The sequence below is a fragment of the Pezoporus wallicus genome, unplaced genomic scaffold (assembly GCF_028554395.1).
Source record: "Pezoporus wallicus isolate ANWC-B61680 ecotype Strahan unplaced genomic scaffold, APGP_CSIRO_Pwel_v1 contig_8057, whole genome shotgun sequence".
NCBI classification, from domain to species: domain Eukaryota; kingdom Metazoa; phylum Chordata; class Aves; order Psittaciformes; family Psittacidae; genus Pezoporus; species Pezoporus wallicus.
The window spans coordinates 1,723,875-1,736,421 of record NW_026637044.1 but is presented as its reverse complement, the minus strand read 5'-3'; the positions used below and the strand labels follow the sequence as shown (position 1 = coordinate 1,736,421).

General features: G+C 42.7%; 1 protein-coding gene across 2 annotated transcripts; it reads left to right on the top strand.

Annotated features, from left to right (window-relative positions):
• Nucleotides 1-3,959: 3,959 nt before the first annotated feature.
• On the top strand, nt 3,960-11,886 carry JMJD4 (jumonji domain containing 4). Of its 2 annotated transcripts, XM_057402879.1 has the most exons (7): nt 3,960-4,080; nt 4,380-4,466; nt 5,070-5,235; nt 6,837-6,962; nt 7,656-7,923; nt 8,613-8,759; nt 10,428-11,886. In XM_057402879.1, the coding sequence occupies exons 1-7, from the start codon at nt 4,032-4,034 to the stop codon at nt 10,737-10,739; spliced, it is 1,155 nt and encodes a 384-aa protein (XP_057258862.1). In that variant the 5' UTR covers nt 3,960-4,031; the 3' UTR covers nt 10,740-11,886. The 2 variants fall into 2 exon arrangements, with proteins under 2 accessions (XP_057258862.1, XP_057258861.1); XM_057402878.1 differs by having other exon boundaries at nt 3,979-4,466.
• Nucleotides 11,887-12,547: the final 661 nt, after the last annotated feature.

The following is a 12,547-nucleotide window of genomic DNA, read 5'->3' as shown; positions in this document are numbered from 1 at the left end:
AAAACCCACTTGGTAATTAAATCCATTTGCTGTTCCAGCACATTTTTCCCCAATATAATGACGCTTTCATTACCATCAGACCTGCACTTTATTTTTTCCCTTCTCTTTCTCTCACAGAGAAGGGATTCATACCTTGCAGAAATACAGAGGTACACAAAGATAATCAAGATTGATTTTATTTACCAGTGAAAACAGTCATCAAGGGTACAGAATACAGCTATCATTTATGAACGTTCAACACCATACTATAATTTAATACCAGACTTCAAAGAGTTGAATTAAAACACGTAAGAAATTTCACTAGTGTTAAAACTAAAGAAGGAACAGTCACAATCATTTGACGTTAGCTCGAAACAGGTATTAAAGGTGTACATCCCCATGTAGCATATGTACCACATATACTTTGAAAGTACACAGCACATTTATACATTCTGTCATATAATTCTCTAATGGCTATTAAGCTGTGATGATGGTTTCAAAGCTGCTAGAAAACATCATCCTATTACTTTTGCAACTCTGTTCTCTTTGAGTCAATATTACAAAAACTTTTCAGTCTCGCCTACTGGCAGCACTTTGCCTTTTATAAAATAAAACTTTAACTCTTGTTAGCTCTAACAGCACCTAAATGGAGGACACCTCATCATACTTAAGCCATGAAATTAAAAGCACAGTTAAATACATCAACATCATCTCTAACATAAACAGCGAGCTCATCATTATAGATCAAACAGCTCAGCCACTGTCCTTCAAATGAAAAGATTTTTTTCCCCCTGTATTTCCTCAAGTTTTGGCAATCACGTTTCTAAAACGCCGAGCTATAGGCCTTCTACTACTTGCGCAGCTGGTTTACTACAAGGAACTGTTTGAACCACTTTAAACTGAAAGATGGTAGGTTTAGATTAGATATAAGGAAGAAGGTTTTTTACTGAGGGTGGTGTGAGGCCCTGGCACAGGTTGCCCAGAAAAGCTATGGCTGCCCCATCCCTGGCACTGTTCAAGGCGAAGTTGGACAGGGTTTGAACAACCTGGTCTATGAAAGGTCCACAGCAGGGGGGTTGGAACTAGATGAGTTTTAAGTTCCCTTCCAAAACAAATCATTCTGTGATTCTATGATTGCCTGAAATTCAGGATCTCTCCTCTGATGACTTTAACCATTTTTTCATCATTATGTCAACTCCCATTTTATTCCTACTAACATGGCTAAATGTTACACAAAAAGACAAAATATTCATAGCTTTGTCAAACACACAGAAAAAAGCCTTATCTGAGGTAAAACATACCATTCCAGTATTCCTACCAGAAAAAAACAAAAAAAAAACACAAAACCCACACCAAAAACAAAACAACAACAAAAAAATCCTCCAAACAAATTAATTAAAATACTAAAAACAATGAGCAGATGATAGTGAGTCCTTTAGAATACCATATAAAGGACTATGTTGGTAGGAAAAATGAAAATGAAATAAACACATGGCTTTCAAGTACATGTAAATAGAGACAACAATAGGTTTATAAACTTGAATGGGTGACAGTCCTTCAACTGCTTCCCTTTACGCAGTGGGAGGAGTCCCCAAAGTGATTTCACAATAAGGTCTCCCATATTTTTTTAAAGAAACATCTATTTTGCCTACACGTGTGTCTACAGACTGGATGCCACATGTTTCCTCTCCCAGCTTGGGCTCCACAACACCAAAACACTATCCACCCCTTTTTTTTTTTTTTTAAGCAAACACTTCATCCTTATGATACATCTGCCACCCCAAACTGAGTGCAGCACCACACAAAACTACACGCAGCAACACAGCACGAGAACTAGGATTAGCAGCATAGAGATGAGGATTACATTTCCGGCAGCATCACCACAACATTGTAGAAATTCTTCAGCTAACACACAGCTGGGTGGCTGCTTCTATAAAAAGGAGGTGACTCACCCTCTCTTGTGAAGTACTTTGAGATCATTCAATGATTGTAAGCATCACTAATTACCCCAGGAGCACACAATGAGCACAATCAACCACTGTAATAAGCTCCCCAGGGAAGTGGTGGACTCCACAGCATTGGATGCTAATAAGATTAGGCTGGATAGGGTGCTGGGACATCTATCCTAGGTCATGCTTTGCCTAGAAAGGTTGAGGTTCCTTTCCAACCTGGGATTCTAGGAATCTATGACTCTCCCATCTTTTTTTAACTAAAGGCCTGAGACACAATTTCACCAGGTTTCTAATTACATTTCTCCAAACGATGCGACAAGGTAAGCAGTACTCAGGGATGACCTTCCAAGTGGTGCAGCAGGCAAAGATACACAGTATGTCTACTATGGCACACAGAGGAACTCAGCTCCACTCATTTGCAAACAGATTACAACAGATCCCCTCTAAAGACCAGTCACTTTGAGGTGCTTCTCTACATCAACATGCTTTCATCTTTCTGTGGAAAAGCCATTTTGATCCCACCCGCTTCTGATACAAAGTAACTTAACAGAAGACCATCCACCTCTGCCAAAAACATTAAAGGACGGGACTGCCTCAGTTCTCATCGTTTAACTCACATCAGCCCCTTACAGCATCCAGGTTAAACCTCATCAGCTTTCCTTTTAATCTCAACCCTGTCTCAACTTCTCCAACCCAAAATACAGACATATGTACACTTCCAAAACCTCGATTCCCTGCTCCACGTCTGCACCCCTTCTCTCACTACCTTCTCCTTCCCCAGTACTAACCCCAAGACTACTTCTTTACCTCAAGATAGCACTCTCCCCCTCCTGAAAAACATTTCCATCCCTTTCTCTTCCTTTTTCCCCAAGTACAAAGATAGCCTTCCCCTTCCTCACCCCAAACATAACTAGATATTTACCCAGTCTCTGTCCTTTCCTTAATATCATAAGAGACACCATTCTTTCCCTCGTCATACTAGCAAAAGCCGTAGATCAGCCACCCAAAATCCTCTTCTCCACTTCACTGCTAGGCCAGGCCCAACTGCAATCCTCACCTTTGCCAGAGCTCTAAGACAACCCACACACCTTGGCCAGAACCACTTCCCCCTTTGCTGTCTATCCTTCCCCTACCTGTAAGTCCTCCTTCCCGTAACACCCCCTCCACTTTCAGCCAGACCCCCACCCCTTCTCCTAGGACAACCTCCAACCTCTCCATCTTCACCCTCCTCCCAGGCTCAGACCAAACCGCTCTTCCTATACCCTTACTCAAACACCACCAACCTCCCCCTTCGACCCCCATGCTTTGAGGTTCCGTGAGGGGCTGCGGGAGCTTGTCCTTTCCGCCGCTCGCCCCGGGGTGCTGCCGCGAGGGGGTGGGGGTGAGTATCCGTCCCCCGGTGTCCTCTAAGCTTCTGCGGGACGCAGGCTGCGCGGGCGGACCGAGAGCCTAACTTGGGGATTGCGTGTGCCACGCTTTGTGGGGTCCGGGTCCCCTCCCTGGAGCTCCGTAAAGGGGAGCCGCCTCATGGCCGCCCCATTTGACCCTATGAGCACACGGGTCTCCTCTTCCCCTTCACCCTTAGTGTTGTCCCGCTCTTGAAGCCCATCCCTTCAGGTTATATGACCTTATTTCTCCTTGGGCCTCCTCCCCCCGCTCTGTGCTCCGTTTTCCCTGCCTTTCTGGACACCTCCCTTTTATTCACTATTATTTACCTTTTTGGTGGTTGTCTTTTAAGCCTATAATTCCTGCCTGGCCCATAAAGGTTTTGGGGAGGGTGGGGCGTGCCAGAGTTTACAGCTGACAAAAGGGTGAGCCTCAGTACTGCCACTGAGCTGCAGTGGTTTTCCAGTGCCCCAGATGCCTAGGAGCTTTCCTTCCCTCCAGCCCTGAAATTAATTCATTTAGCAGGGATATCCCGCTGAAAGTAACATTTCTGTTGTTACAGGAAGGAACCCAGACAGCGTGGTCACCTTGTCAAGAAAGCGATGAGGGAAAAGCGACATCTTCACCATCCATAGGGTGACTGTCTTGTCAAATATCCCACCGGCATTAAACCTTATAAACTATGAAAGATCCTAATTAGCCAAACATGGTGGGATGCTCCTGCATGACTTCTTGGTTTACATCCAGCTATTTATATTTTCCTGTGAGTTTTCATGGATTTAAAGACTCAAGCCATGTTTTAAAGCAGTTTTTTTGCTGTAGCATAACAGGATAGCATCTATTCAAAGCTGTCTTGGCCAAGCCAGGAAGGATATCTAGCCTGCATGGACAGGGCAACATTTGCCTGTTCCACTGCCTTTTTTCGTGACTATAGCAGTTCATCTCAGGGTGCATTCTGCCTCCCCGGAGGACACGTTGACTTTATTGAAAAAGTAGAATCATTCACTTACTCAGACTTTTTCCGGGATTATTTGATTCCCAACCATCCCTGTATTTTCTCAGCTAAATTCACTGAAGACTGGGGCAGCAGGAGAAGTTGGGTGACTTGGGATGGAAAGCCTAACTTTGATTATCTGCTGCAGAAGTTTGGTAAGTCATGGCATTGTTAATACCTAATAAAATTTTCTATACTAAATGACAGCTTATTTTTAATTTTAGGAATAGAACAGCTAAACAAAACCTAGAAATTCTTCAGACTTTTTTCCAAGTTAATACATTCATTTTCTATACTTACTCACACTTTATGTTTTGCAGATTTTAATCTCAAATTTATTCCCACAATGAAATGGTGTTGTATAATTTAACCATACCAATTTATAAACCTGCTTAACATTAACCAGAGGAGCAGCCTGATGCTTTTCTCAGTCAAGGAGAAAATATTCTGTAGTTACAGTGAAATATCTTTTCAGGTGCTAAAATTTTAGTATATTTAGTAGGAACTGATACCCCAATCCTAATATAGTTTAAGAGGAAAATTCAGGTCACATTAAATAACTAACTTCTGGTCTGAATCACATTCACCTGGAATGATGGTGTTGGGAGTGAGAGCTAGGCTTTATGTATTTGTACTGTACTTAGCATTACATTATAGGGCCCAGAAATTAGAGGCCTCTGCAGCTGATAAGGTAAGGAAGATCAGTTTTAGCATCATTGAATCTGTCCCCACCAGGGCTGAAGTAGTTTATATTTCAGGAGAGGCTGTAGTACCTGTTGCCAACTGTGATGTCAAGGAGTACAATTCTAACCCGAAGGAGCAGCTCCCCTTCAAGGAGTATATCAAGTACTGGAAAGAGTACATTAAAAATGGCTACCGTTCATCCCGAGGGTGTCTTTATCTAAAGGACTGGCACCTGAGCAGGTAAGAGAGTGCTGTGGAAACCCTGCATGCCACTCACAGCAGAGAGCTGCCACAGAGTCTTAGTGCTCATCTTCCTATGCCTGAGAGTTTAAATGCCACCAGTGCTGTTTATTAGAGCCTTCACAGCAAAATACATGCCTTATGCTGCACTGTTATCAGGGTATTTCACATGGCAAGGTCCTTAAGCAGGCCACTGTTTCTGGAAGAGGCTGACATTCTTGAGCACTTTCCTTCTCATCTATGTTTTAAATGACTGTGTTATCCCTGTGGAAACATGTGGCTGGAGCATTTGCCTTTTGTTTGACTTCTACAGTGCAAACCTTACTTTTTTTTTTTTTAAAAAAAAAGGAATATTTCTGTCTGTGTTAGAAAAAAGATTCAGTAGGCATGTATGAGTTACAATCCTTTATTATCCGTTTTCTTTTCTGCTAACCTTCCCAGTCATTACAAGTTCTCTTCTCAGTATTCTGCCTTACTTCTTCTCCAGCCTGCTGCTTGTGAGATGGATGCATTGTCTGTTTCTCATGTCTGTGTAGGACTTTAATGTCTTTTTACTCAACTCTTTTCTTCTTTAAACATATCCTGCTCGTAATCCAACATTCTTATGATGAGCTCTTGTTATAAGTTTTGTGACAGTGACTTACAATAGAGGAAATCTGTCAGTCTCTGCCTCCCTGTTCATCTGCTTTCCTGGTTTCATGGCTTGCTACAGAAAACCTGGACATGCAGCCTACAGTTGGAAGGGGGCAGCATATCCTGTGTGAGAAGGCCACACATTTGTCAAAAATGCCACAGCCTGGCTTCTCTCCTAACCTTCACACCTCCAGCCTGTCAACCAGTTGAACAACCAGTCTTGCAGGCATCTCATCTATAAATATTGTGTTTATTAGAAACTGTCTTTGCCATAACTAGGAGTCTCCCAAATAGTTTAGCTTCACAGCTTTCCTGAGAGGCAGAAATGCACCTTTGCATTAATTTTACACACAACTCAGTGTTGTCGTAGAATCATAGAATGGTTTGGTTTGGAAGATACCTTAAAGCTAATCCAGTTCCAACCCACTGCCACAGGCAGGGGCACCTTCCACTAGACCAGGGTGCTGCAAGCCCCATCCAACCTGGCCTTGAACACTGCCAGGGATGGGGCAGCCACAGCTTCTCTGGGCAACCTGTGCCAGGGAAGAGCCGTCACAGGGAAGAACTTCTTCCTAATATCTCATCTAAATCTTCCCTCTGTCAGTTTAAAGCCATTCCCCCTTGTCCTATCCCTTCCCATCCTTGTCAAAAGCCTCTCTCCAGCTTTCTTGTTGGCCCCTTTAGGCAGTGGAAGCTGCACTAAGGTCTCCCCGAAGCCTTCTCTTCTCCAGGCTGATCAAGCCTAACTTTCTGAGCCTGTCTCCATAGCTGAGATGCACCAGGCCTTGGAGCATCTTAATGGCCTCTTCTGGGTTCACTGCAACAAATAATGTGAAGGAGATGGCAGCTAAGCATTAATGGCCTGTTAGAGACCTGTTTGGTCTTTGCAACTGGGTTTTGAAAACTGAGGTAAAAAGAGAAATATTTCATTTTTCTGAGACCCATTTCCAACACATTATCTTTTTAAGAGCTTTCCCCGAGCAAGATGTTTATACAACCCCTGTGTATTTCTCATCTGACTGGCTGAATGAATACTGGGATGCTATAGCTGTGGATGATTACCGGTTTGTCTATATGGGACCTAAAGGTTCATGGTAAGCCAGTGTGGTTTCTGTCATTCTTACATCCTATTTTTTTTTAAATTAATATTACAGGGGGTTTCACATTGTCCTGGAGGATAGCATCATCCTGCAGAGAGAGTCTGGCCTTACTGCTTAGTGTTGTACCTGAACCCAGCCGGTCTTGTTTCTCAAGCACAACTCCTGTGGTTCTGGATGTGAGCTGTCCTTATGCAGCCAGCTAGAGTTCTTTTTTGCTTCAAAAAGCCTTGAATTGTACCCACAAGATGAGCTAGCTTGCATAAAGTTTCAGAGCAGAAACTCCCTGGGGATCATCCAGCACTTGTGATTTGCAAAGTCAGAAGAGGTGGAGCAGTGCTGATGAGCTGGTCACATATTTTGCAGGTGAAAAATTAAGTCTGGTGTTGGTGATAAAGTTGTCTTTAGAGTAGTCTCATCAGTTCACATCACAGAATCTTTTGCCATTGAGGTATTTGTGGGTCAGGTTCAAAACTAACTGATGGAGAAACATGGGGTATAAAAGGCTGCAATACTATGTAGATATAGTTGCCTTTTAATATATAAAACAATCAAAACTAAAAGGATGACAGGTTTGGATCAGGTTTACATAGTAAAGGTTGATTTCTGTGTGTTTGATTATCAGAGATTTTAATTCATCTAACAGCTTTTAAGGGTTGTCTTCACTTAAATGTCTGATTTGCCCCATAGGACTCCATTCCATGCTGATGTCTTCCGTTCCTATAGCTGGTCAGCCAATATATGTGGGAGAAAGAAATGGCTGTTGTACCCTGCAGGGCAGGAGGAGTACCTGAAAGACCGCCACGGCAACTTGCCCTTTGATGTGACTGCACCTGGCCTTCAGGACAGGAGTGTTTACCCTCGCTACAACCAAAGTCAACCCCCTGTTGAGATTGTGCAGGAAGCAGGGGAGATAGTCTTCATCCCCAGTGGATGGCATCATCAAGTTTACAATCTGGTAAGGTAACTGATACCATCGTTTTCATCACACAGGTTGATTATCAGCCAGCAAGCTTGAATCAGTTCAAACCTCTGTTGCCACAGTATGCTGTGGGTTTAAGCCAAAAGTTTAACTGGGCTGCAAAAAGCTTAGAGAGATTCACAGAGGAAAGGTCTATTGGTCGCCACTCAAGATGATGGCTTAAAGCAAGCCTGAGTTCATAAGCTCCTTGGGTCACTGAAGAAGCTGTCTGCACCCTCTTTTCTTACACTTTTCATCATTAGATGCTACTACTAGTCACTGAGAAATGGGGTGCTAGATGAGATGGACCTATGGTGAGGCTGTTAATCTTGGTTTCTAACTGTAAATTGTAATTTAATAATGGAAAATGCCAACAAATTGGTCTTCGTAATTACAAACCAACATTAAAAACCTTATTCCTTTCTCCCCACTGCCTTCTCCTACATTTGTGCTCTTGAAAGTTATGCTTAGACAGAGGAAGTAAAGATGTTTGCCAATTTACAGAGTGAAACAAGATTTCGTTGCTCAGAGATGTTAGAAAGACAGTCTCTCAGCACAGTGATGCCAAAGAAGCATTTCCCTTGCTGAGGAATATGGTTTTACATTGTGCAGTCTCAGTGATGATATAGCTGTTTTTTCTCATTTTCCTTCGTAGAGCCTAATAAACATTTAAATTATTCCTTCAGGAGGATACCATTTCCATTAACCACAACTGGGTGAATGGCTGCAATGTGGCTATAATGTGGTGCTTCCTACAGGATGAATTAGCAGCTGTCCAGCGGGAAATTAATGAATGGAAAGACCCTATGGATGATTGGCACCTACAATGCCAGGTATAACAATGTGATGCTGGCTGCATGACTCTGTTAGGGAATCGTATGCTTCAGGGATGCTTTGAACCACCTTATTAGAGCTCTAAGACACTAAAGTCCTTAACCTCATACTGGAATTAGTACATTTCATCAAGAAGTAGGAACTGGTGACAACTTCATTTTGCAGGAAATCACAGAACCCTAGAATGGCTTGGGTTGGACCTTAAAGCTCACCTAGTTCCAGCCCACTGCCACAGGCAGGGGCACCTTCCACTAGACCAGGGTGCTGCAAGCCCCATCCAACCAGGCCTTGAACGCTGCCAGGGATGGGGCAGCCACAACTTCTCTGGGCAACCTGTGCCAGTGTCTCACCACCCTCATAAGAAAGAGCATCTTCCTCAGATCTCGTCTAAATCTCCTCTCTGTCAGTTTAAATCCATTCCCCCTTTCCCTGTCATCACATACCCTTGTCAAAAGCCACTCTCCAGACTTGTTGACCCCTTTAGGCACTGGAAGCTGCGCTAAGGTCTCCCTGGAGCCTTCTCTTCTCCAGGCTGAACAAGCTGAGCTCTCTCAGCCTGTCTTCATTGTCAAGGTGCTTCAGCCCTCAGAGCATCTTTGTGGCCTCCTCTGGACTCGCTCCAACCACATCCTTCTTATGCTGGGAGCCCCAGAGCTGAGCACTGCAGGGGGGTGTCTCACCAGAGTGGAGCAGAGGGGGATAATCCTTTCCCTTGATCTGGTGTTTCTGCTGCTGGTGATCTAGCTCAAGACACAGTTGGCCTCTGGGCTGCAACCACACGCTGCCAGGTCATTTTGAGCTTATCAGGCAACACCCCAAAGTTCTTCTTAGGACTGCTCCCAGTGCAGTTTCTGCCCAGCCTATTTTTGTGATTGAAATTACCTTGAAGCAGGTGCAGGACCTTGCAGTTGGTCTTGTTGAACTTCATGAGGTTTAACAAGTCCACCTCTCAAGCCTGTCCAGGTACCTCTGGGTGGCAGGAATGAAATATTACTTTATTAAGATAGGGAAATGTTTACGCCAGTGCATATTTGATGTGTCAGGGAGGTTAGGATATTGTCTCGAAAACTATTGCTTCATCTGCTCTTCAAGCTTAGTATTAGCATCTGGATCAATCTTTTATGTAGTATTTACATTCCCCTTTATAAAATATAAGTGCTTTTTGTGTAAACAGAAGAACTGACAAGACAGGCCCCACACAGAATAACTGGTTTGAAGACCATTCATGATGAAAGAGTGAATCTGAAACAAGCAAAATTAAGTTAAATGTGGCAGCAGGTTTCTGTAACTGCAGAGTGATGCTTTCAGAACATCTGACTGTACTGAGCAGGGTTTTGTATCTTGTATGCTTCCAAAATCTTAAGCATGAAACAAATGTAAAACTTATTTCTTGAGGCTGTTATTGCTGGCAGGTTGATATCCCTCAAAAAGAGTTTCAAATAACACAGCCATTTAGCAAGAATAGTGTTGCTTTTGGGTCTAGTGGTATTTCAAGTAAGGTTAAGAATTTTAGTGCCGTTGTGGAATTACAAAAAATATGATTAAACATAATTACTTATGATTCCAGCTCATTACTAGCTTGATAAAATGTTTTTATTATTCTTACTATAAAGAAAAGAGTTGTTTTCATTTCAGTGCTGGGTTGTTTTGTTTTGTTTTGAACCTAGTTGATCATGAAGTCTTGCACGGGTATAGACTACAAGGAGTTCTATAACTTCCTCAAAGTTATTGCAGAGAACAGAATTTCCGTCTTGGAAAACGGCCTCGATGATGAAGCTTCATCAAAAAACACACCAAAAGCTGCCATTTCCACCTTGGGCATGCTCCATGCAGTGTTTGATTTAAAGAGGACTGTGAAGGTGTTAACATCATTGAGTGCTAATGAAGATTTCAAGAAACTTGACCTGACGTCACTTTCTCCACCTCCGGAGGCATTGCTCCACCACTTGAAAGCAGCAATAGATACAGCACTACTCTAACTTCCTATTTATTCCATTCTTTGTAAAATGAGCCTTTGGCAAAATGTTTGTAGAAGACTGACTTCTCCCTGTTTAATAGCTCTTGCAGTTGAAGTATAGAGAGCCTTAATATAGAGTGGGGAGAGAGTACATTCATAAGACAACCAAATGCTTTTTAAGTTGACGCCACTTGCATATCTAGAGTAATTGGGCAGGAAAAAAAGATCCTCAGATAAAGGAAAAATCCAAATCATGTTAATATTATATTTTGAACCCTGCTGGTAAATATGCCTGCAGGGAAGAGGGAACAGAAATTCTCTGTGCATCAAGCTTTAGGTCTGTCAGGACTAAACACTGATGTTGCAGTGGTCTTACACTGAGCGAGGTTGCAGTGGTCTGCTCCATACTCCTACTAGTGAGAGCACTGCATACAGACAGCAAACCTGCATTGCAGACTCCAGCAGTTAAGCTCTGCTTTGTCTGGTCACAGCTAAATTACCGTGAGACCTGTCCTGTTTCCAGGTACAGCTTAGCTTTTCTTTTTTTATGGGTTTGGGTTTTTTTTAGGATACCCTAGTTAATTAGATTCCACTGAAGCCTGAGCTGGCTTAACAGCTGTACCTTGGATGTGGAAGAGCTGACTGTACCAGTGTCCTGTAAAGTGGTATCTCTCTAAAGCTGCAAGTCTCAGGCAGGGTCAGCCTTCATACTGCTCCAAGGGCCTGCAGGTTTAAATTTAACATAATAAGGAAGCTCAAGTCCTGGTTGCAAATTAGCGCAGGCAGCAAATCTGCCACTGATAATTTAAGCATGCACTCCACCCACGCTCTAAAGAAGGAACTGGAACGTACTCTCACATTTCTACATGCTGTTTCAAGGCACAGTATTTTATCAAGCAGAGATTTGATTAATCGGGGAAGCAAGCAAGTAGCCTCGTATTATCTCCTAAAAAAGCCATGTTGTTACTACACCAAATAACACTACTGCATGGTTACTTAGCACAATTTGCAACCCTTGGGCTCAAGGAGTATTTCTAGTGAAGCATCCCTCTTGCTTTTACTGGCTGGTAAGAAAGCCTAGAAGCACAAATGGCTGCACACTGTTACCTTAGTTGCCCCTTTAGGGCTCACTTGAATCACTGCTCAAGAACTTCCTCAATTTTCAACCAGATGACTAGTAAGAGCAACTAATTGTATGTTTAGTGCAATAGTAGAAATCTCAGTAGGCTGAAAAATTACAGTTTTCTAGATAATGATTTAGAGTTTGTACGTGCATGCGTTTTGCATGTCCTATTTTCTAGTAGAAATTTTGCATTTTGAGTAAGGAAGCGGTACCTGAAAATAAAACCAATACCCAGAGCATGGATAAATGCAATGTGGAGAAAACAGCCTTTTTTTTTCTTTTTTTTTTTAAACAGCTGTGACTACATCTCAGTGATTCAACCTTCTGGCAGGGTGTTTCTTTAGACTGGAAAACTGCCAGTTTTAAGCAGCTCTGAAATTAAAAGTTCACAGCTGTTACTTACATCTGTTTACATTCTCAAGGACAGGCAGCTGCAGCTTTCTTCCTTATATGAATCAGGTGAGATTCCATAGAGTTGAGGTTTAAAGCTGATAATCAGTGTAATGGTTGGAAAGGATGGTTTTGGTCTTGTATTCCCCTGTCTCACTGCATGCTGTGCAAGTGGTACAGGCACCAACCCCTTTAAACGCTGCAATTTTATCAAGGGCTTGCTTAGATCAACAGTACTTTTCATTTCACATCCTGTGAAGCTGGAACTGCTTGGATTTGCTGTGTGAAACCAGCAAAAATACAAATCCAGCTTTTAC

Coding starts and splice junctions, on each gene's coding strand:
- JMJD4 (XM_057402878.1), top strand. CDS start 4,202: ATGGACAGGGCAACATTTGCCTGTTCCACTGCCTTTTTTCGTGACTAT. Junction 6,963..7,655: donor ATGGGACCTAAAGGTTCATG/GTAAGCCAGTGT, acceptor TTTGCCCCATAG/GACTCCATTCCATGCTGATG. Junction 8,760..10,427: donor ATTGGCACCTACAATGCCAG/GTATAACAATGT, acceptor TTTTGAACCTAG/TTGATCATGAAGTCTTGCAC.